This window comes from Harpia harpyja, chromosome 19, assembly GCF_026419915.1.
Source record: "Harpia harpyja isolate bHarHar1 chromosome 19, bHarHar1 primary haplotype, whole genome shotgun sequence".
In the NCBI taxonomy this organism is placed as follows: Eukaryota; Metazoa; Chordata; class Aves; order Accipitriformes; family Accipitridae; genus Harpia; species Harpia harpyja.
The window spans coordinates 10,462,813-10,481,096 of NC_068958.1; the positions used below are offsets into that span (position 1 = coordinate 10,462,813).

Genomic DNA, 18,284 nt, shown 5'->3' on the forward strand with positions numbered 1-18,284 from the left:
GCTCCTGGGTGCCTCCCTGCCCTTGGTCTGGCTCTGGAGGGGACCAGTCTGTGGACAGAGTGGAAGTCCCCCCAGCCACTGGTGTGTCTGGGAGACTGCTGCCCCCCACCCAGTCAGAGACAGCGGCTTGGGATGGGATCCCCCGGTCCTGGTGACAGCCCTGGGCTACTTGTGTGGGTCTGAGGATGTGGGGGGACGGAGGGACCCCCTGTGAAGGTGGGCTGGGGATGCTGCGAGGAGCTGGGCTGCCCCTCGCTCCCCGTGCCAGGCTGCTCACTAGTCCCCCCTGTCCCCTCCCCAGGGATCTCCGAGGACTCCAAAGTGGAGGCTCCAGCCTTCACGGATGCCGTCCGCATGTACCGCCAGTCGAAGGAGCAGTACGGCACCTGGGACATGCTGTGTGGCAACGAAACCCAGGTGAGGACCTGTCCCTCCCAGGCTGGGGTGGGGGGGGGATGGGCTGAGCAGGGTCCCCAAAGCCTCCTGCCTTCGCAGGTCCTGAGCAACCTGGTGATGGAGGAGCTGCTCCCCGAGCTGAGGACCACCATCGGCCCCCGGCTGAAGGGCAAGGCCCAGGAGCGCCAGCGGACCTGGATCCAGGTGTGGGGCTGGGGCTGCCGGGGGGGGTCATCGGCCTCTGCCATCCCCCTGCCTGCACTGCTTCTGCTTTGGGGGCCACGCGGCCACCTCCCTTCCCTGCCGGGCTTGGTGCCCACCAGCTTTCCTGCCTGTCAGAGCCAGCGCCACCCCCCCCCCCTTCATCGCCCCCTCTCCCGGCCCCCGCCAAAGAAGCTGTCCTTATTCTCCACTGTGGCTTTTTAAAGCTCCTTATTGTGCCCCTGCAAGCAGCCCTGCCCATCCCTGCTTGCGCTGCCTCGTCCCTGGGGCGCGGGAAGCAAACAGGAGGAAGCCCAGCCCTGGAGCAAAGCCCGTCCTGGCTATATTTAGCAAGACATTTTTAGAGCAGCCCAGGCTAAATCCAGCCCAAACCCTTGCGAAAGACCGAGGGCTCTTCAAAACTGCCTGTTAAAACCTTAAAAACTGATAGATAATTACCACCAGGCTCATAATGTGCCACTGGAGCAGCTTAAAAACACACAAATGCTGCTTTTTCAGTTGCTGCGGTCTTAGCTGCAAGGCTGGGAAGCCCAAGGAGGGGGTGGGCGGGATGGCTCTGCCTCCCGCCGGCCCCAAAATCATGGCGTTTGGCTGCAAAGTGAGCGTGAAGCCTCAGCTCCATCCCGCTCATGGGCTTGGCTCCTGAGACCCCAGGCAGGCTGAGCGGAGCAGGGCAACAGCTTTCAAACAGGGTCAGGGGCCCTTCTGCCCAGACCGCCAGCATCCCTCGGCCACCAGCATCCCTGGACATGCAGCATCCCCGGACATGCAGCATCCCCGGAGCTGCCTGGGGCAGGTTGGCTGACGGAGGCAGTGCTCAGCTCTGTGCCCCCCCAGGCACTGCTTCGAAGCAGATTCTGCACCATGGGAGATTCATCTCACCCAGCTGGGGGGTTCCTGGTGTGGAAAACCTACTGCCAGGCTGTGAGGAGGAGTCCGGTCAGGGCATAGGTGAAGGCTTGGCAGGTCCTGCAGGCATCTGGTGATGGAGGCAATGGTTAGTGGGGGCAGCAGGAGACGTGGGGGCAGCTGACCACCCTATCTCTCTCTTGCCAGATCTCGGATGCCGTCTATAGGATGGTCTATGAGCAGACCAAGGCCCAGTACGATGCAGCAACGGCCAAGTGCGAACAGGAGCGGCCACAGATGGAGAGCACCATCCGCACGGACATGGACCAGATCATCACTTCAAAGGAGCACTTGGCCAGCAAGATCCGAGGTACAGCCCTGCGGGGACACGTGTGGCCATGGATGTGTGTAGCTGTGTCTGTGACAGGCTCCTGGTGTGGCATCACCACTGTTTCACCAAGGTGTGGCTGTTCCTGGGGTGCAGCATGACTCCTGCCAGCGTGGCCTGGAACCCTTGGGGAGATGCCAGGGTGCACATCCTCATTGGCATTGTCCCAGGAGGTGGGGGATAAGGTGGGCAGTGACCCCCCGCCAAGCAAGGCAGTGGGGCAGGAACGGGTTCAATACAGACGGAGGGCTCCCTGCAAGAACCCCTTGTATCGTCCTGCAAGTCTGGGAGACCTCTCCTGGAGGAGCCTGGGGAGAGGGGCAGGTCCCCCTCCCTCAGGTGGGTTTAGGACCTGATTTGCAGAGCTGGAAGGGCAGAGGAGGAGCCTCACCATGCTTACCCCCGTTCTCTGCCCAGCGTTCGTCCTCCCCAAAGCAGAGATCTGCGTCCGTAACCATGTCCAGCCCTACATCTCCTCCATCCTGGAGGCCCTGATGACCCCCACAAGCCAGGGCTTTGCTGAGGTGCGGGAGGTGTTCTTCAAGGAGGTGACGGACATGAACATGAACATCGTCAACGAAGGTGGCCTGGAGAAGCTGGTGGAGGTGAGACTTGGTGATGCTCCTTGCTGGCCAGTGGGCTTGGGGGTGGCAGGGCCAGTCCTGCTGCTGTCTTCGTGTGCACAGCACTGGGGGACCCCAGGCTGAGAAAATACATGGGCATGAAGCCCTTGTGGGGTGGCATGTCCCAGCCCCGAGTGCACAGAGAGGCTGTCCTGCCCTGCTGAGCTTGGCTTTATCCCCAGTACATGGAGAAGCTTTCCCACCTGGCCTTCCACCCCGTCAAGATGCAGTCATGCTATGAGAAGATGGACCAGCTGAAATTGGAGGGCCTTCAGCAGCGGTTTGATGTCTCCAGCACGTCCGTCTTCAAGCAGAGGGCCCAGATCCACATGAGACAGGTGGGACAGGGACTGGGGTCCTCCTGTGCCCCCCCCTGGGCTGAGCACAGAGGGCTGGGGAGCAGAGGCAGAGCGGGGAGCCTGCGCTGGTCCAACCCAGGCAGGGATTTGGCCGGGATGTCTCTCCTGTCTCAGGGACCTTCATGTCATTGGCACCCAGCTGAGGGTGTGTGATGGATCTGGCCATCCCCTTTGGTCTGGAGCCTGAGCAGGGAGGGAGTCCATGGGTGGGCGGCAGCATGGAGCACCCTTCCAGTGCGGACTCAGCACCTACAGTTGGGCATCATGGCACGGCTGTCCCTTTGCCACCAAGCCCACTGACACCAGCAAGGCCGGTAGCCCAATTCTAGGGTCTGATCCAGCCAAACCTGGAGCAGGGTGTAGAAGTGAGGGTGCAAACCGGCTTTGGGCACCTTCCTCCCCCAGCATCCTTGGTCCTCAGGGTGGAGTCTGTGGATGCCATGCTGGGATCCATGCTAATGCGAAGACTCATCTTGGTGTCCCCTGAGTGCCCCAAAAGTGTCCCCTGCCCACCCCCATGGTTGGTCCCTTTGGGTGCCCTCCCCACCCCCCCCCAGTGCTGACTGTCTGCCTCTGCTCGCAGCAAATGGACGACGCCGTGTACACGTTTGAGACGCTGCTCCATCAGGAGCTGGGGAAGCTGCAGGGCAAAGATGACTTGTGCAAGTCCATCCAGCGCATCCTCGAGAGGGTGCTCAAGGTGAGGGGTGGTGGGTCGGGGCCTTCCGTGGCCTTCCCAGTTCCAAGGGCCAGCAGCCCAAGGAAGAGGCCAGGAGCGACCTTGCCAATTTTAACAAAAGTCTTCTGGGGAAATACAAAATATTGAGATTTTCATGCATTTTGCTGGGATGTGGGACAGACGAGTGGGAAACCACCTGGAGGAGCCAGGTCCCCTCTGACTACATGCGTCACTGTAAAAGCCACCTGGGTTTCAGATGGCCCCAGAAACCCTTCTGCAGACAGCAGTGGAGGAGCTGGCTCTTACCTGGGCTCAGACACCCTGGGAACTGGCTGGAGAGAAAGATGCGAGGGGCAGAGGAACCTACTCAGACCCATGCAAATGGGTTGGAGGGGAGCAAACCGCAGGGGGTTGTGCCCGTCGGCAGGGGAGCTGCCAGCCCTCAGCCCTCATTGACCCGGGGCTGCCCTCTCTCGCCCTGCAGAAATACGACTACGACAGCAGCACCGTGCGGAAGAAGTTCTTCAGGGAGGCCCTGCTGCAGATCACCATCCCCTTCCTGCTGAAAAAGCTGGCGCCGACCTGCAAGGGGGTAAGAGGGTAAAGTCTGGGGTGGACGGGGGGGGAGGACCACCCCTCCCATGGAGAGGCTGGAGCATCCCTCCCTCCCGTCCCCCCTGGGCTGAGCAGCCTCTCCGCTGTGGCAGGAATTAGCCAAGTTTCAGGAGTTGATCTTCGAGGACTTTGCCAGCTTCATCCTGGTGGAGAACACTTACGAGGAGGTCGTGCTACAGTCGGTGATGAAAGACATCATGCAAGGTAGGGTCCCGCGGTGCTGTGGAGCCTGGACCCGCTCAGCTCTGAGCCCCGGGGGGGAGCTCCAGCACCCTGGGGCGGGTGGTGGGTGCTGCGTGGAGTCAGCGTAAGCCGAGCCTGGGCTCAGCAGCACCTTGAGGGCCGGTGATGGGTGCTGGGGATCATAGGAGGAGGGGGTGATCCCGAGCAGAATGCTGGGGGCTCTACAAGGAGGGGTGACCCCGTGCGGAGTGGTGGGGGCTGTACCAGGAGCAGCTTTCCCACCTGGCCTTCCCACTGGCACGGCTGAGTGGTGGGTGGGATGCTGAACCCTCTGCCCAGCTTCAGACACCTCTCCCTACAGTCCTCCCTCGTGGGAAGACTGGGAGAGGTGCCCAAGCCCGGTGGGCACTGCCTCGTGCTCGCAGCCCATCTGACATCTCTCTCGGTGCCCCCAGCTGTGAAGGAAGCAGCCGTGCAGCGGAAGCACAACCTGTACCGTGACAGCATGGTCATGCACAACAGCGATCCCAACCTGCACCTCCTGGGCGAGGGCATCCCCATCGACTGGGGTGAGGAGTACAGCGGGCAGCCCGAGGCCGAGCCAGACACCGACAAGCGCCGCAGGGCCAAGCAAGTGGTGTCGGTGATCCAAGACGACGAGGGGGTCCTGCCCTACGAAGTGGGCGCCGAGGCACTGCTGGAGCCCGGCTCCCCAGAGCCACGGGAGCCAGACCCTGGGGCACCGCCGAGCTCCCCGGATGGGGTGGAGGAGATCCGGGAGGCGCTGGCGAAGGAGAGCCTCGGGGATGGCGTCGAGGCGGAGGAGCAGCTGATGAATGGTACCGACGCCACGCGGAAGAGCGGTGCCACCGAGGAGGTGGCGGTGGCGGCAGGGTCTGTCCCAGGTGATGTCCCCCCGCAAGGTCCAGCCAGTGAGGGGGACGGGGTGCACCGCGCCACACCGGCGTCTCCTATGCCTGGAGCTGAAGTCCCGTCAGGGGCTGGGGTGCAACATGCCGCACCAGCATCATCCATGCCGGCATCACCCGTGCCCGGAGCTGATGTCCTGTCAGAGTCCAGAGTGCAACACGCCGCACCGGCATCACCCAGACCCGGAGCCGATGTCCCATCTGAGGCCAAGGTGCCCCATGACACGCCAGCATCACCTGCACCCGGGGCCGAGACCTCATCACCGTCTGCCGGGACGGCTTGCCACCAGCCCAGTGACAAGGAGACAGGCGAGGAGGTGGCCCCCCCGGGTGGCGAGTGCAGCCCCCCGCAGCCCATGAGCACGACAGAGAGCGGTGAGGGGGTGCAGACTGAGTTCTAGCCCCAGGCCCCCCTCACCATGGACTGGCCCCGGTGACCCCGGGGGTTGGGGTAGGGGGAATAAGACCCGCTGCGCTGCCGGGGATGGAGAGCGGCACCGCGGGAGAGGGAGGGGATGGGAAACACCGAGACCTTATTGCCTAGCCGGGGGGGGTCCCTGCTGCTACACGGGGCTGGCCACAGCCAAGTGGTCCTACTGGGTCGGACTGGGGAGGCCCCTGGCCTGGCACGGGGCACCCCCTGCACTCTGCTCTGTCCTTCTTCTGCCTTATTTTCTTCTTTTCTACTGAAGAGATGCTTTATCTGCCCCCAGCACAAGTTGCCTGGGGCTGCCGGGGGGCTGGCGTTAGCCCTGCTGTGGATGGGTGTGTGGGATGGTCCCGGCTGCTCCGGGGGTCATCCCCTGCCCCAGCCCAGGGGGTTTCCTGGGAGCCTGCCCACCACCACCCCAGCCAGCCAGCTCCAGGAGTGCCAGTGGGAACAGGGGCCATGTGGGATGATGGAAAACATGATGGCAGCCAGGGGCACGGCAGGGATACAGCAATGCTGGGTGGCTTGAACTGCTGCCGATGCAGCAAGAAGTGGGGCAGGTGTGGGCTCACAGCACCCAGGCTGGGCTCACAACACCCAACACCTACCCCCGGCCACCCTCACCCCAGGGTCTTCTAGCAGCTATTTAAGTTCAGAGTAAAAACTTAGAGGGGAGGGTGGCACTCACATGATGCCTCCAGCTTTGCCTGGCAGGACTGGGCTGCCTCCAGGCTCGGGCTCACCGTGCAGTGAAGGGATCCCAGCTCTTGCCCTCCAGAGCTCCCCAGCACCATACATGGATGGTTTCTCCAGCTCTCGGGCTTTGCAGGTTTTGGCAACTGCAGTGACGGTCGAGCAAAGAGCTGGTGCCTTAGCAGCGGTTTGCTGGCACCCCCAGCAGCCCTGCCCGCTGTGGGGAGGGGGACGAGACTGGCACAGCCCCCGTGCAGAGATGCTAAAAGCCCCTGAGCTGGTGGGGGTTGGCAGGACTCGTGAGCGTGAGACGTGTGTGCGTGCACGGAGCAGGGACCAGCACCCCAACACTCACCTGTATTTTAGGTGCCGCTGTTTCTGCCTCTGAAGGGGGGTGCCCAGCCTAACCCACTCGGGGAGGCCCCCCAAAGTGCCTTGCTTTGGGAACTTAAAACCTGTCTCTTCCAGGATATTTTATTGAGAAAGTTATACAAATGTTTAAAAATATGCTTATAATAATTAATAAAATGGAAAAGCTTTATTTAAAGCCAGAGGAGAGTGTCCTTATTCCTGAACCGCCCCCCTGGGGCTGTGCTGGAGGGGTAGGGCTGGGGCTGGGGCTTGGCACTCCCACTGTGACTGGGGGATGTCACATCCTGAGACCACCCAGCAGCAACACAAGCCAGGAGACAAACGACTTAGATGATTTTATTAAAAGGGGCGTCCCAAGGAAGCAGCAAGAGGCACCCACAGCAGCAGCTTCCCCTTGGCACGGCCACACTGACGGCTCGGGGGCTGGTCCGACCCCATCCCTGAAGCACTGCGCAGGAGTGGGGGGTGGGGAGGGGGGGCAGCAGGACCCCCGTTATCCCCAGAAGGCACTGTGTGAAGAGGGGCTTGGTGCAGGTCAGCTCTGGGCAGGAGGGCAGGGGTGCCTGTCCCCAGCAAGTCCCCTTCCCCAGCAGGTCACTGGATTGTTCCCATTCCAGCCAGGATGAAGCCCCCCAAAAAGTATGCATGGGGGGAACGAAATGCCCAGCACCCCGCAGCCATCATCACCCAGCCAAAGCTCCCTGAGAGCTGGGGGACAGCCACCAGCCGAGGACGGTGGCGATGGCAGCGTGGCAGAGTGCTGGCCACGGGGCTCCCCTTCCCCAGCGCCTGCCCACCTGAGTCGGGCCAGCACTGAGGGTCCCCGCAGCAAGTCCCTGGGGTGCTGTGTCCCTCACAGCACGGGGACAAGGACAGACCCAGCAGAAGTGACAGCAGCTATTCCAGACAAAGTAGCAGGAGGTGCGGAGCACATCGCTCCCCGTCCCGGGGGTTTGCCTAGCCCCGACTGAGCAGGGGGTACACCATGAAATAGCCTAGTGTGGAGCCCGCGATGGCCCCGAGGAAGATCCAGGCGTTGTAGGACATGACGGCCAGCATCACCATGTAGCCCAGCACCACCTGCACCACGTGAAACAGCGTCTGGCCGACATGGTACCGAAACCACCTACAGAAGAAGATGGGAAACCTCGTCAGCGAGGGGCCGGGGCAGCCAGCATCTCCCCCGCTGCTAGCATCCCAGAGCAGTTTTGGGGAGCGGGGAGAGGGATGGGGGCTGCAAACAGCAGTGCAGAGGGAAATCCTGCTCCAAAGGAACAGGGAGAATATTATTAAGAGGCTGGCAGTAAGAGCAGCCTCGGGCATGGTCTGGGATTAAATACAAGAGGAAAAACGCAGGGCTTGGCTCCAACGGCTTGTGCTGGGAAGGAAATGCCCAGGCCAGCCTTGCTGGGGTGCCCAAGCCGCTGCTTGTGCCCATCCCCAAACCACCAGGATGCTCCTGCACCCACGGTGGCTCCTAGGGGAACGTGAGCATTTAAGAGAGCTGAAAAACACTCTGGACATCTCCCAGAGTACCTGGAGGGGCTGGAAAGCCCCCAGGACCACCTCCCGAGGCTGTACACATACCCCTTTCCTGGCAGCCTATTACTCCACAGCTGCCTCTTTACAGCCTTTCTCCCCTCCTGCGCTGGCCCAGGGGCCATACACCCGTCCCTGAGCCCCCCCCGCCGGGTGGGTGCAAAGGGGACCCTGCGGTACCTGCCCTGCGCAGGGCCGGTGCCCCCCTCCTCCGGCTCCACCAGTGACTCCTGGCTGAGGCTGTGGGGCAGAGCCAGCAGCGCCCGCCGCAGCAGCACAGCCTTGCCCATCTTGATGGCTTCGTAAAACATCGACAGCAACAGGATCACCAGCACCGAGAGCACCATCCCTGCATGAGAAACACCCTGCCGCTGCCCATTGCCGCACACCGGCGGGAGAAGGGTGGTGATGGTGAGGGGGGGGGGTGGCGGGTCCCAGCACAGAGCGCTTGGGCATATCCATGGGAGAAGGTGGAGGGAACGGAGGGCTCCTGGCATTGGGGTTGCGCTAGAGCAACAGGCAGCAGTTTTGCAAAGCGTTGGCAAATGGTGTATTTAGCCCAATCCCCCTCTTAAATTCCTAGGGAGTATTTTTTGGAGGGGGTTGCTCTGAAAAAAATAAGCATCTTTGCATCGACTCGACAAAAATGTGGGGGTTAAAATATGATGCTGGGACAGTAATTTAAAAAAAAAAAGTGTAAAAGAAAATGGGAAGCTGAGCCATCACTGACTGACCTGGGGGGGTTGGCAGGCATGGGGGGAGGGATGCTTCCCACACCTCCCTGCCTGCTGCTCTCGGCTTGGGAGGATTGACCGCTGCCTGGGGCATTACCAGGACATGGCACTGCTCATCAGAGTAGGAGAGGGTCAGCCAAAAAAAACCAGGCAGTGCCCTCCGAGCTCTGGGGGTGAGTGGTGTGTGGAGCCCATCACGGCTCTGCCCTGACCCCCCCATGCAGTATGTGCCCCAGCGTTAGTGCTGGGCAGGGGCCCGGCTCTCCCCCCTCCCAGCCCATCACTAACACTGCCCCTGCCAGAAATGCAAAGCCACTGTTTCTCTGCCCCGCATCCTTTTCCCCGGGTGGAGAGCACAGCTGGTGGCAGATGGACAGACGGACAGATGGGTATCTCAGGGCTGGGCTGGGGCTGGCAGCCTACCGGTGGGGGTGTGGACGCTCCAGAAGTCAAAGAGCAGCACTGCCGTGTCCGAGAAGTAGAAGGACATCTGGAAAAGAGGCCAAGGAAAGGACAGCGCTAGGAACTGGCTCGGGGTGATGGGGCAGACAGGGGCTGGGGCGCCTGCATCTTCAGCGGGTCCATGCACCCACCACCCTGAAGGGCTGAGCCCTGATGCCGATGCTCAGCTGGGATTTTACCAAATGGTGCAATTTTTTTCCCACTGACTCCTGAAACGGGAAGAGGAACTTGCCCTGAAAATCACAGTCACGCTGACTGGCCTTAAGTCTTCCCTTGACTTCTAGCAGGACAATTTTCACCTCTAGCAGCAGCTCCTGTGTGTGTCTGGGCTGGCGAGAAAAAGCCAGAGTTTACCCCTGCGATAAAGAGAGATGAGCCCAGGACTTCATTAGCCTGGATTCGAGAAGGGAAGGTCCGTGGGAGACAGACGGAGGCGGGTGGACACTATCTGCAGCCTGAAGCGAAGCCGGCTGGCAGAGCCCAGCCACCCTCCGCTTTCCTCTGCCTCCCAGGGGTTTCTCTTGCATCGCTGGGACAGGCCAAGGCACCCAGAGCCACAAGCGCGACCGCCTGACGATGGGTGCCAGGGCGGCTGGTCCAGGGATGCCTCCCTAGCAGAGGAGCATTGTCCCAAGCACTGCCCGTCTGTCTGACCTGGGGCTGCTGGGACCTACAAGGGCATCAAACGCCCTTCTTTATCATGCTGAAACAGGAGAAGCAAGTATTGCCCTTGTGTAACGAACCCACCTACAGAGCCAATACCGCAGCTGCCAAGGCTTGCTCGTTTTACCACAAAAAATGGAAATTTTTTTTTTCCTTCCTTTGGTGAATCTCTCTAGATAATGTTCGTGGGGCTCACATCCTCTCCTCTGCCGCACCGACCTGGCTTTGCCCACATGTACATGCCGTTATTGACACAGGCAGATGCGGCCAACAGGACCGGCCTTGGCCAGAAATACAATCCAATAACTAGGCATCCACACCGCAGACAGGCTCTAATTACACCCTTCGGCCGCTCGTTACATTAGCACATGTAATTGGCTCATGTTTTTAAGCTTCCTTTGGCAACAGATTAATGATAATTAGCCTTTAAATGAAGATATTTCTCCTTTGCAGGTTTCACCTACATGTCTGCAGTGCCGTGTAAGGAGGAGGTAACTATTTTAGGGCCAGGGGAACAGAAGTGACTGGCAGAAGATCCCCTCGCTGCACCAGGTCTCCCAGCCTGGGGTGAAGCCACGTCTTTGGGTACCCAGCACAGCCGTGAGGCCAAAATGTTGCTCCTTGGGCCAATGACCCCTCGCTCCTCTCCTATAGCGATGCTATAGTGTGATTTCTCTGGAGACAGCATCTTGCTGGGTAAGATGTGGTGTGCGACAGTCAAGAGGGCAATTCCGCTCTTTGCAAGAGGGGAATTATGCTGCCGGGGCAACGCAACAGGCCCCGGGATATTGGATGGAGGGACGCAGTGCTGTCCTCACCCACCTGCCCACGCAGCAGTGATTCAGCAGGCGCCCGGATAAGGCTGCGCCCAGCTCCTCCTCTGCACCTTACAGGTATTTGCACACGCAAACAAAGCTGCTGAAAAATATCCTGTGCTGCCTCTGCTCATCTGTGTTTAGTAGCTTAATCCGTTCCAGTTTTGGGGTTGCTCTTTGCCGTTAAGTGAAAAACCAGCGGTGCCTGCACGGAGCAGTGTCAGGCTGCCTGGTGCATCCCGACCTGCTGCTCCAGTCCAACTGGGACACCCAGCCCCGCACGTCGGGATGAGCCTGCCTTCCTGCAGCACACTGAATCCTGGTTTGCAAAACAGCATGACAACCAGGACACCATCCCAGCCAGCCCAAGCTGCAGCCCCCACTGGGGACACAGTGGCCCAGGGAGGTGTCCCACACCGGGACGCTCCTTGGAGCCAGTGTGACCCACCCTCTGGACCTCACAGGGATGCTGTGCCAGCAAATCGGGGGGACCTGGTAGCCTGAAACATCACGTCTGAGTTTAGAGCACGAAGCAGACCCGCTTCAGGGTGATGGCCGAAGGCCCGTACCGTGACTCGAGCCCCCACCGCGAGTGCCTGGTGTAAGCCTGCGCCCGTGACAGCCCCTCCGTGGGCGACGGGAGAGCGGGTGACGGGACAGTCTTTGGGGTGAGGACGCGGCGGCACAGGGGCGCGAAGAGCAGCCGGCCAGCCCGCCGTGTGCACGGCTCGCCGGAGCCGCCGCTGCTGGCGGGCTCTGCCCCTGCCCCGGCTGAGGCACAGGGTGAAGCCCGGGGCGAACGAACGGGGAACCGGGGCGAAGCTCTGGCAGGAGGACGCGGTGCCGGAGGGCGAATGGCGGTACCGCAGCCACTAAGTACCGCTTGTCCGCAGGGAGGTGCGGGGTTTCAGGGCTCATTTACGGCACCAGCCGGGCTGCGCCCAGCCCCACACCGGAGAAGGCTGCGGGGCCGTGCCCGGGGCGCACACCCAGCCTGGGACCCCCCCGGCTCGGCTTACCTGCATGGCGGCGGTGCGGAGCCCGGCCCGGCGCAGCCCGGCCCGGCCCGGTGCAGCCCGGTCCCGTCCCGTCCCGGTGCAGCCCAGCCCCGCCGGTCCCGGCCCGGCCCGTCCCGTCCCGGTGCAGCCCGGTCCCGGCCCGTCCCGGTGCAGCCCGGTCCCGGCCCGTCCCGGTGCAGCCCAGCCCAGCCCCGCCGGTCCCGGCCCGGCCCGTCGCGGGCGCTGACGCGCGGCGCGGGGCTCCCCGGGAGTTGTAGTGCGGCGGGGCCGGGCCGGGAGCAGGGCGCGGGGCGGGCCGGGCCGTGGGTGTCTCTCTGCGTGGGTGGGTGGGCGGGTGTGCGTGGGGGTGTCTGTGTGTGTCCCCCCGCACCCCCGTCCCCGGGTCAGCCCCGGCGCCGCAGCGGGGAGGGGGCCGGGCCTCCCTGGGGGCCTGAGCCCGCTGGGGCTTCGCTTGCCCCTCGCCCCTCGCTCCCTCCCGAACTCGGTCCCAGCTCACGCTGCCAGCACCAGCGCAGGGGCCGTTCAAAGCCTTCACGGGTGTTTCTGCGGGGTTTTCCCCACGGCAGCAGGAGAGCGGGGTGGCACCGAGTGTTTGCAATCCCAGCTGCCCTGCAGCTGCAAAATAGGGAAGGGTTGGTTTGGGTTTTTTTCCCCAGCCTTTCCCGGAGAGAGGCAGGACAGACCGAAGGGGAACTTGCTTCCCAGCTGCGGCCTTATCCAGAGCACGCAGGCGCTCGCTCCTTGTTGGCACATTCTGGCCATCTCCATTACACCGAGGAGCAGGAGGAAGGAGCGCTGGAGCTGCCCCTGCCTCTGTTTCCCCAAATCCAAATGGGTGCCAATGCCCACAGAGGCACCCAGTGCCTGCCAGGGGATTGATGTGTAACTCCCTGCTTGGGAAGGAAATACAGGGGTGCAGGCAAAACACCGCTTTTGGCAGTGTATTTTTCCTCGTGGCCAGAGAGGTGGAAGTGGAGTTACTCAGGATGCATTTGCTGCTTCAATTAAGAAAAAACTATTGGATAAACCCACCAACATGCTACTTCTTGTTAAAATCTTTCCTCAAAAGTTTCCATCAAAAATGGACACACAATTTTTTTGGCAGCTGAAGCGCCTCTGGGTTGCGGCCAGAATGGCTGGCCAGTGAGGTGTGTTCTTCCTCTGCAAAAACACAGCAGAAAATGCTGCTAAAATGAGCAATTTGGTTGTGGGGGGGTGGAATTCTGCCCTGAAATAATGTTGTGTCTGCTGTCATAAAACAGTCTGCTCTGCTTCTCTCCCCAGGATCTAACATGTGCCTTGAGTTGGAATTTAATTTTCCCTTTGTAACCTGCTGCACAGTGTCTCTCTCAGCCGTACCCAGCACCCCCGGGATGTGCCAGACCCTCGGCGCTGCCTGACCCCTCTGCCTGCGCTGTGGGCAGCTGGGCAGGGAGCAGGAACCGCCTGCACCCCGGCCACAAATGGCTTTTCTTCCCCTTTCACCTCCCACGGAGAAGGGAAGTCTCTGCATGGCAGGGAGTGGGGTTTCGGCTGCACCCGTGATGATGCGCCCGCATGTCTCCATGGCTGGCTGCAGGCAAGGGGCCATGGCCGGGGGGTTCTCGCAGGGCTGGGGGCAGCTCCAGGGCGAAGAAAGGCCAGGACTGGCATCACACCCTCGCAGAGCAGAGCTGGGGCTGGTTTAACAGAGGGGTGGCCCCACAACAACCAGCATACGCAGCAAATAGAAATTAAATGCCAGAGAGGAAAAACCCTTTTCAAGGTGCTCAGTCCCTGCCTGAGCGTGGCTGTTGGCCAAGTGCTGCCCCGTGTCCCCCTTGGCACAGCAGGGACGGCTGCTGCACCCCACGAAACAATGCTACACCCAGGACCGAGCTAGCAAAGAGCAGTACAACTTGCACACACAATTTGGCATTGTTTAAACCACTCTCTAGGGACTGTGCCCCCCAGAAAACTTCACCTGCTGCTCTCCTTGACCCCTGGGTGCAGGGTACGGCCCAGCTGCCGCACTGTTCCACTGGCATTGGCATCAATGCCCACCCGCACCTGGACACGACGTGGGCAGCCTGGGCACACGTGCTGCAGGGCAAGGCGGGCAAGCTCTGCATTAGGGCCTGAACGATGAAGGGTGCTGAGAAAACCAGGGGTGCAGCACAAAGCCAGCTGAGATCTGGGGGTTTTTGGGCTGTGCACCAGAGAAATGGGGGTGCTGCTAATACAGCTATGGCTCAGGTGCCACATGTAAAGCCCTCTGCCCTCAGGACTCACCTGTACCCGCCTGGGGCCAAGCAGCCCAGTGATAGTGCGACGGTTAGAGGCAACGGAAACACTGCTGGGAACAGCAAAAATAAAGTGATAAGTAACAGCGCTGCAGCATGGGAGCCAGACGGCTTCAATTCCTGCGCCTGCCTGATCAGAGCAACAGTGCCTTGTTGCATGGTCTTGCTATAGCACCTGGCTCCACACCACTAAAGGCCCTCTGACCCCAATGTGAGTTGCAGACCCAAAACAAAGCCAGGACTCGGGGGGGTTTTGCATTCTTCACTCTTTCTCAGTCCCTGATGCTTGCCTGGGCTGGAGCTGCTGGGGCTCACAGCAGCTGAGGGCAGCAGCCTGCAGCCGCTTTGCCCCGCAGAGAGCAGGCAGCACAGCACGGACCTGCCCGCCGGAGCTGCCAGGGCTCTCCAGGGCTGCTTCTCAGCCCAGTCCCAGGGGGGTGAGGCTCCAAGCATTTGTGCACTTGACCAAGGCAAAGAAAAGCCCCTTTCCTTCCCCTTCTCCCACGCTGGCAGGATTTTTGCTTGTTGTTTTTTTTTTCCTTAGTAGACAGTTCCTGGTGGTTATAATTATACGAGCCTCCCCAATCAGTCATTAAATTAGCACCTCCTCTCATATATATATAATATATATATAATTTATAGAGAAATTACTTTTGTAAACAATATTCTTCTACTCCAGAAGGAAGTGTAGTCCATGGCATAATGCAGCTACAAACACGTATCTCAAAAAGAGAACTGGCAGCTCCGGGGAGCGGGTGGGAGCTCCGTGCCACCCTCAGCCTCCGCCCTTGTCCCCAGTTCTTGTGTGGGGAGGGAACCAGCCTGCTCGGTTTGGGTGTCACCGGTTTCAGCTGAAGCAAACTGGTCCGACTGTGAAACCAAACTGGTGCAAGGCGTCACCATTGTGAAAGACAGCCAGGTCCCGCAGGGGCAGCAGGGAGAGCTCCTCTGTGGTGAACTGGAAGATGGTGTCGGTGATGGAAGACTCATTGTCCAGCTGAAACGAGCACCGGGGACAGCTGAGTGGCAGCGAAACGCTCAGCTGGTGGGCCTGAAGGACTCTCTCGGAGCACCCACTGTCCCCCTCGCGGCTCCAGTTGCTCCTTGATGCACCCAGCAGCCCTGAGGGCATGGCCAGCTCTCCATCCCCAGCCCTTCATGACTTCTCCAGGGAGGTGGCCTCCCCCATGTCCCCTGGAGCCCACCCTGTCCCCTGCCACATCCCAGCCCACTCCCCAAGACTGGGGCAGCTCCTTGGGCCCAGGGAGAGGATGCTCTCCATCCCCATTCTGCTGCGTGAAGCCTCATCCACCAGGTCTATCCCAAACCCTAGGGGCGCAAAATGTCAGGGGGCTTTTCCAACCACAGAAAAGGGTCCGGCCATGGCCAGGCTTACCACGCAGCCTTGCAGGCTGGCTGCATAGCTCTGCTCCCGGGAGTCAGCCAGGAAGCGGATTTCCTTCTCTGGCTGGGGCTGGTCCTGCTCGGGGGCCGGTCTGCAGGAGTAGGAGATCTTCTGGGTGGCCAGGCGGCTGTGCAGGCGGAGGAAGCGGAGCTGCACCGGGCTGGCCCCCGCGTACTCCAGCTGCGGGGGCAATGAGAGAGAAAACTGGGTAGCGGGGGCTGCTTGGAGGGGTCTGTGCTCTCCCCAGTTGAAAACTGGGCAGGATTCAGCTCTCTGCTAAAGCACTGGTTTGGATTTTCTTGCAGAAGGAGGTGCCGCATCCCACCGTGCACAGCCAGGGGGACCCTGTGCCTGGGCACTGCCCCACCACAGCGGGACAGGCACTAGGAGACACCCAACCCCATGAGATGGGCTTCACGTCCCCTCATCTGTCCTGGCTGGGCACTCACCAGGAAGCCCCCAGGCAGGGCACTGAACCACTCAAAGGTGTCCTCGGAGGTGTAGGCACTCAGCCAAGCCTTGATGGGGACCTGCAGGGAGTGGGGACTATGTCACGCTGTCCCAGCAGGGGACAGTGGCACTGCCAGGACAAGGAGGCAGCTACAACAACCCACGCGTGTGACCTGTCCCTGCAGTCTGGTCACACACCGTGACCAGGATCCTCACCCCAAACTGTTCCAACAGCTCCCTGCGATGGCAGCGGTCACCACGGCAAGGGACCGGCCACACTGTCCCTCTCCAGCCCCACCAACCCGTCCTCACCTGCCCCGAGGGGTAACACAGGGCTGAAGCTGCCCCATGAAAGCCACACCATACCTGGTTGTGGACGGGGGCTATGCAGGTCTCACCCCCCGCTGTGAAGTTGCAGAAGGCCACCAGTGCGTCCTGGGGGCTGCCCTGGTTGGGGTCAATGTAGTATTGCCCTGGAGGGAGGCAGAGGGGAGCTCCTGGAACCCGTTTTTTGGCACAGGGAGGATGCCATGTGGTGCCATACCACCTCAGCTCATGGCACATCCCTGGCTGCAACCTCCATCCTCCTGGGATGCAGCCTGGCTGCCGTCCCATTTCTCCAAGGATGCCCATGAAACCCAGCTGAGCTCATCCCCCAAATCCTCATCCCCTCCTAATGGCAAATTGCTGCCCGTCCCCCCACGCTGGCCAGCAGGGAGGGCTGGCTGGATCCAGGGCCAACGTGGGGGCACCCCATGTGCACCCCAGTACCATCGGGCAGGCTGGGGTGAGCCAGCAGCAGCTCCTTGCAGGTGGCTGCTGGGTTGGTTTTGGTGCCGTTGGGATGCTCGACGAGGGCTTGCAGCTCCTGGCTCAGGGTGTCTAGCAAAGCCCAGACCGCTGTGTAATTCAGGTGGTTGGAGGGATAAATGAGGTGCTAAAAGAAAAAGAGGGGGATATAACCAAGCTGACATTTAGCCGGATGGGAAGCCCTTGCCCCCATGCACTCACCCGCAGCTCCTCCCTGGACAGCATCAGCGCGGGTCCGCTGGGACCAGGGGGGCCAACGAGACCCTGGGTGACAATGACAATGCTGGTGACGCTGGCTGCTACCCATGAGCCTCCCGCCACACTTGCAGCTCCTCTGATGGCACTAGCGGCCATCCGTCCCCATGGCATGGCACGGCACGGTGGGACCTCGCTGCCAAATTTGGGGGACCCAAATTTTGGCACAAGGGACATTAGCAGCTCTGCTTACCGGCAGGCCTGGCGTGCCCCTGGGTCCTGGCAGCCCTGGGAAGCCTTTCAGCCCCTGCCGAAGGACGAGGCAGAAGAGGGAAGAAAAGCAGGGTGGCGAGATGCTGCTGTGCTGAGCTGCACCCCAGGGTGCCCCATGGGGCGACCCTGCATCCCAGGGAGAGGGGAGGGTGCCCCGCAGCAGGGCTGAACCTGGCTCCAGGCACTCCCCACTACTTACTTTGGGTCCTGACAAGCCCTGGGAGAGAAGGATAAGACCCAGCTAAGAAGAAGGCAGGTAGGATAGAAGCCCCATCCCAGTATAACCCCCACAGGGCCAGGAGCGAACACCAAACCTGCCGGGAGGGCGAAGGACTCACCGGCATTCCGGGGATGCCAGGGTGTCCCCGCGGGCCGGGGGGGCCAGCATCACCCTGCAAAGACACCGGAGGAGGTCAGCGCACTGCACAGGGCATACCCCAGCCTTTTGTCCTTCTACAACCCAGCCCCTTCCCCAGGTGGATTTTGCACAGAAAAATGAGGAATTCACCCCAAATACTCATCTCGGTTCCTGCCATCCCCCTCCACCCTGCCCTTACCTGCTGTCCCTTGGGTCCTGGCCTCCCAGGGACACCATGGGGTCCTGGCTTGCCCTAGGAGATGTGGCAGGGTGTCACACAGGGTGACAAGGGACCAAGGGGAGGGAGGAAAAGAGCAAAACCCTTCACACACCTTGAAGCCATCGTCCCCTTGCTGGCCCAGGTCACCCATGCTGCCCTTCTCGCCCTAGGAGAGAGTCAGGGAGAACTTTGGTGGCAAAGAGAAGGGTAGAAACCCCCTGGGACACCAGCCCAGGTGAAGGGCTCTGTCCCAGAGGGTGGGCATCAGGAACCCTGCTCTAGTTACTCTCTTGGTGGTATTTCATCGGGTAGGCTATGGAG

General features: G+C 61.1%; 3 protein-coding genes across 7 annotated transcripts in view; 1 reads left to right on the plus strand and 2 right to left on the minus strand.

Moving 5' to 3' along the window:
* Positions 1-6,913, plus strand: part of NIBAN2 (niban apoptosis regulator 2) — a 32,030-nt gene extending 25,117 nt beyond the window's left edge. For both annotated transcript variants that reach the window (XM_052815146.1, XM_052815144.1), the window contains exons 6-14: positions 302-417; positions 496-600; positions 1,675-1,837; positions 2,273-2,460; positions 2,661-2,816; positions 3,421-3,537; positions 4,001-4,108; positions 4,224-4,335; positions 4,770-6,913. In XM_052815146.1, the coding sequence (XP_052671106.1) occupies positions 302-417; positions 496-600; positions 1,675-1,837; positions 2,273-2,460; positions 2,661-2,816; positions 3,421-3,537; positions 4,001-4,108; positions 4,224-4,335; positions 4,770-5,644 (1,940 nt within the window). In that variant the 3' untranslated portion in view covers positions 5,645-6,913. The remainder of the gene's footprint in view (positions 1-301; positions 418-495; positions 601-1,674; positions 1,838-2,272; positions 2,461-2,660; positions 2,817-3,420; positions 3,538-4,000; positions 4,109-4,223; positions 4,336-4,769) is intronic.
* A 136-nt stretch (positions 6,914-7,049) lies between these two features.
* SLC31A2 (solute carrier family 31 member 2) lies at positions 7,050-12,061 on the minus strand. Its single transcript, XM_052815147.1, has 4 exons — positions 11,971-12,061; positions 9,435-9,501; positions 8,458-8,626; positions 7,050-7,864 (listed from the first exon to the last, which is right to left on the minus strand). The coding sequence occupies exons 1-4, from the start codon at positions 11,974-11,976 to the stop codon at positions 7,696-7,698; spliced, it is 411 nt and encodes a 136-aa protein (XP_052671107.1). The 5' UTR covers positions 11,977-12,061; the 3' UTR covers positions 7,050-7,695.
* Positions 12,062-14,869: 2,808 nt separating this feature from the next.
* LOC128154655 (collagen alpha-1(I) chain-like) overlaps positions 14,870-18,284 on the minus strand; it is a 98,186-nt gene continuing 94,771 nt past the window's right edge. For all 4 annotated transcript variants that reach the window (XM_052815584.1, XM_052815585.1, XM_052815582.1 and 1 more), the window contains 11 exons: positions 18,076-18,129; positions 17,943-17,996; positions 17,724-17,777; positions 17,585-17,602; positions 17,366-17,419; positions 17,119-17,181; positions 16,879-17,044; positions 16,474-16,580; positions 16,107-16,187; positions 15,649-15,837; positions 14,870-15,249 (listed from right to left, as the gene is read on the minus strand). In XM_052815584.1, the coding sequence (XP_052671544.1) occupies positions 15,100-15,249; positions 15,649-15,837; positions 16,107-16,187; positions 16,474-16,580; positions 16,879-17,044; positions 17,119-17,181; positions 17,366-17,419; positions 17,585-17,602; positions 17,724-17,777; positions 17,943-17,996; positions 18,076-18,129 (990 nt within the window). In that variant the 3' untranslated portion in view covers positions 14,870-15,099. The remainder of the gene's footprint in view (positions 15,250-15,648; positions 15,838-16,106; positions 16,188-16,473; positions 16,581-16,878; positions 17,045-17,118; positions 17,182-17,365; positions 17,420-17,584; positions 17,603-17,723; positions 17,778-17,942; positions 17,997-18,075; positions 18,130-18,284) is intronic.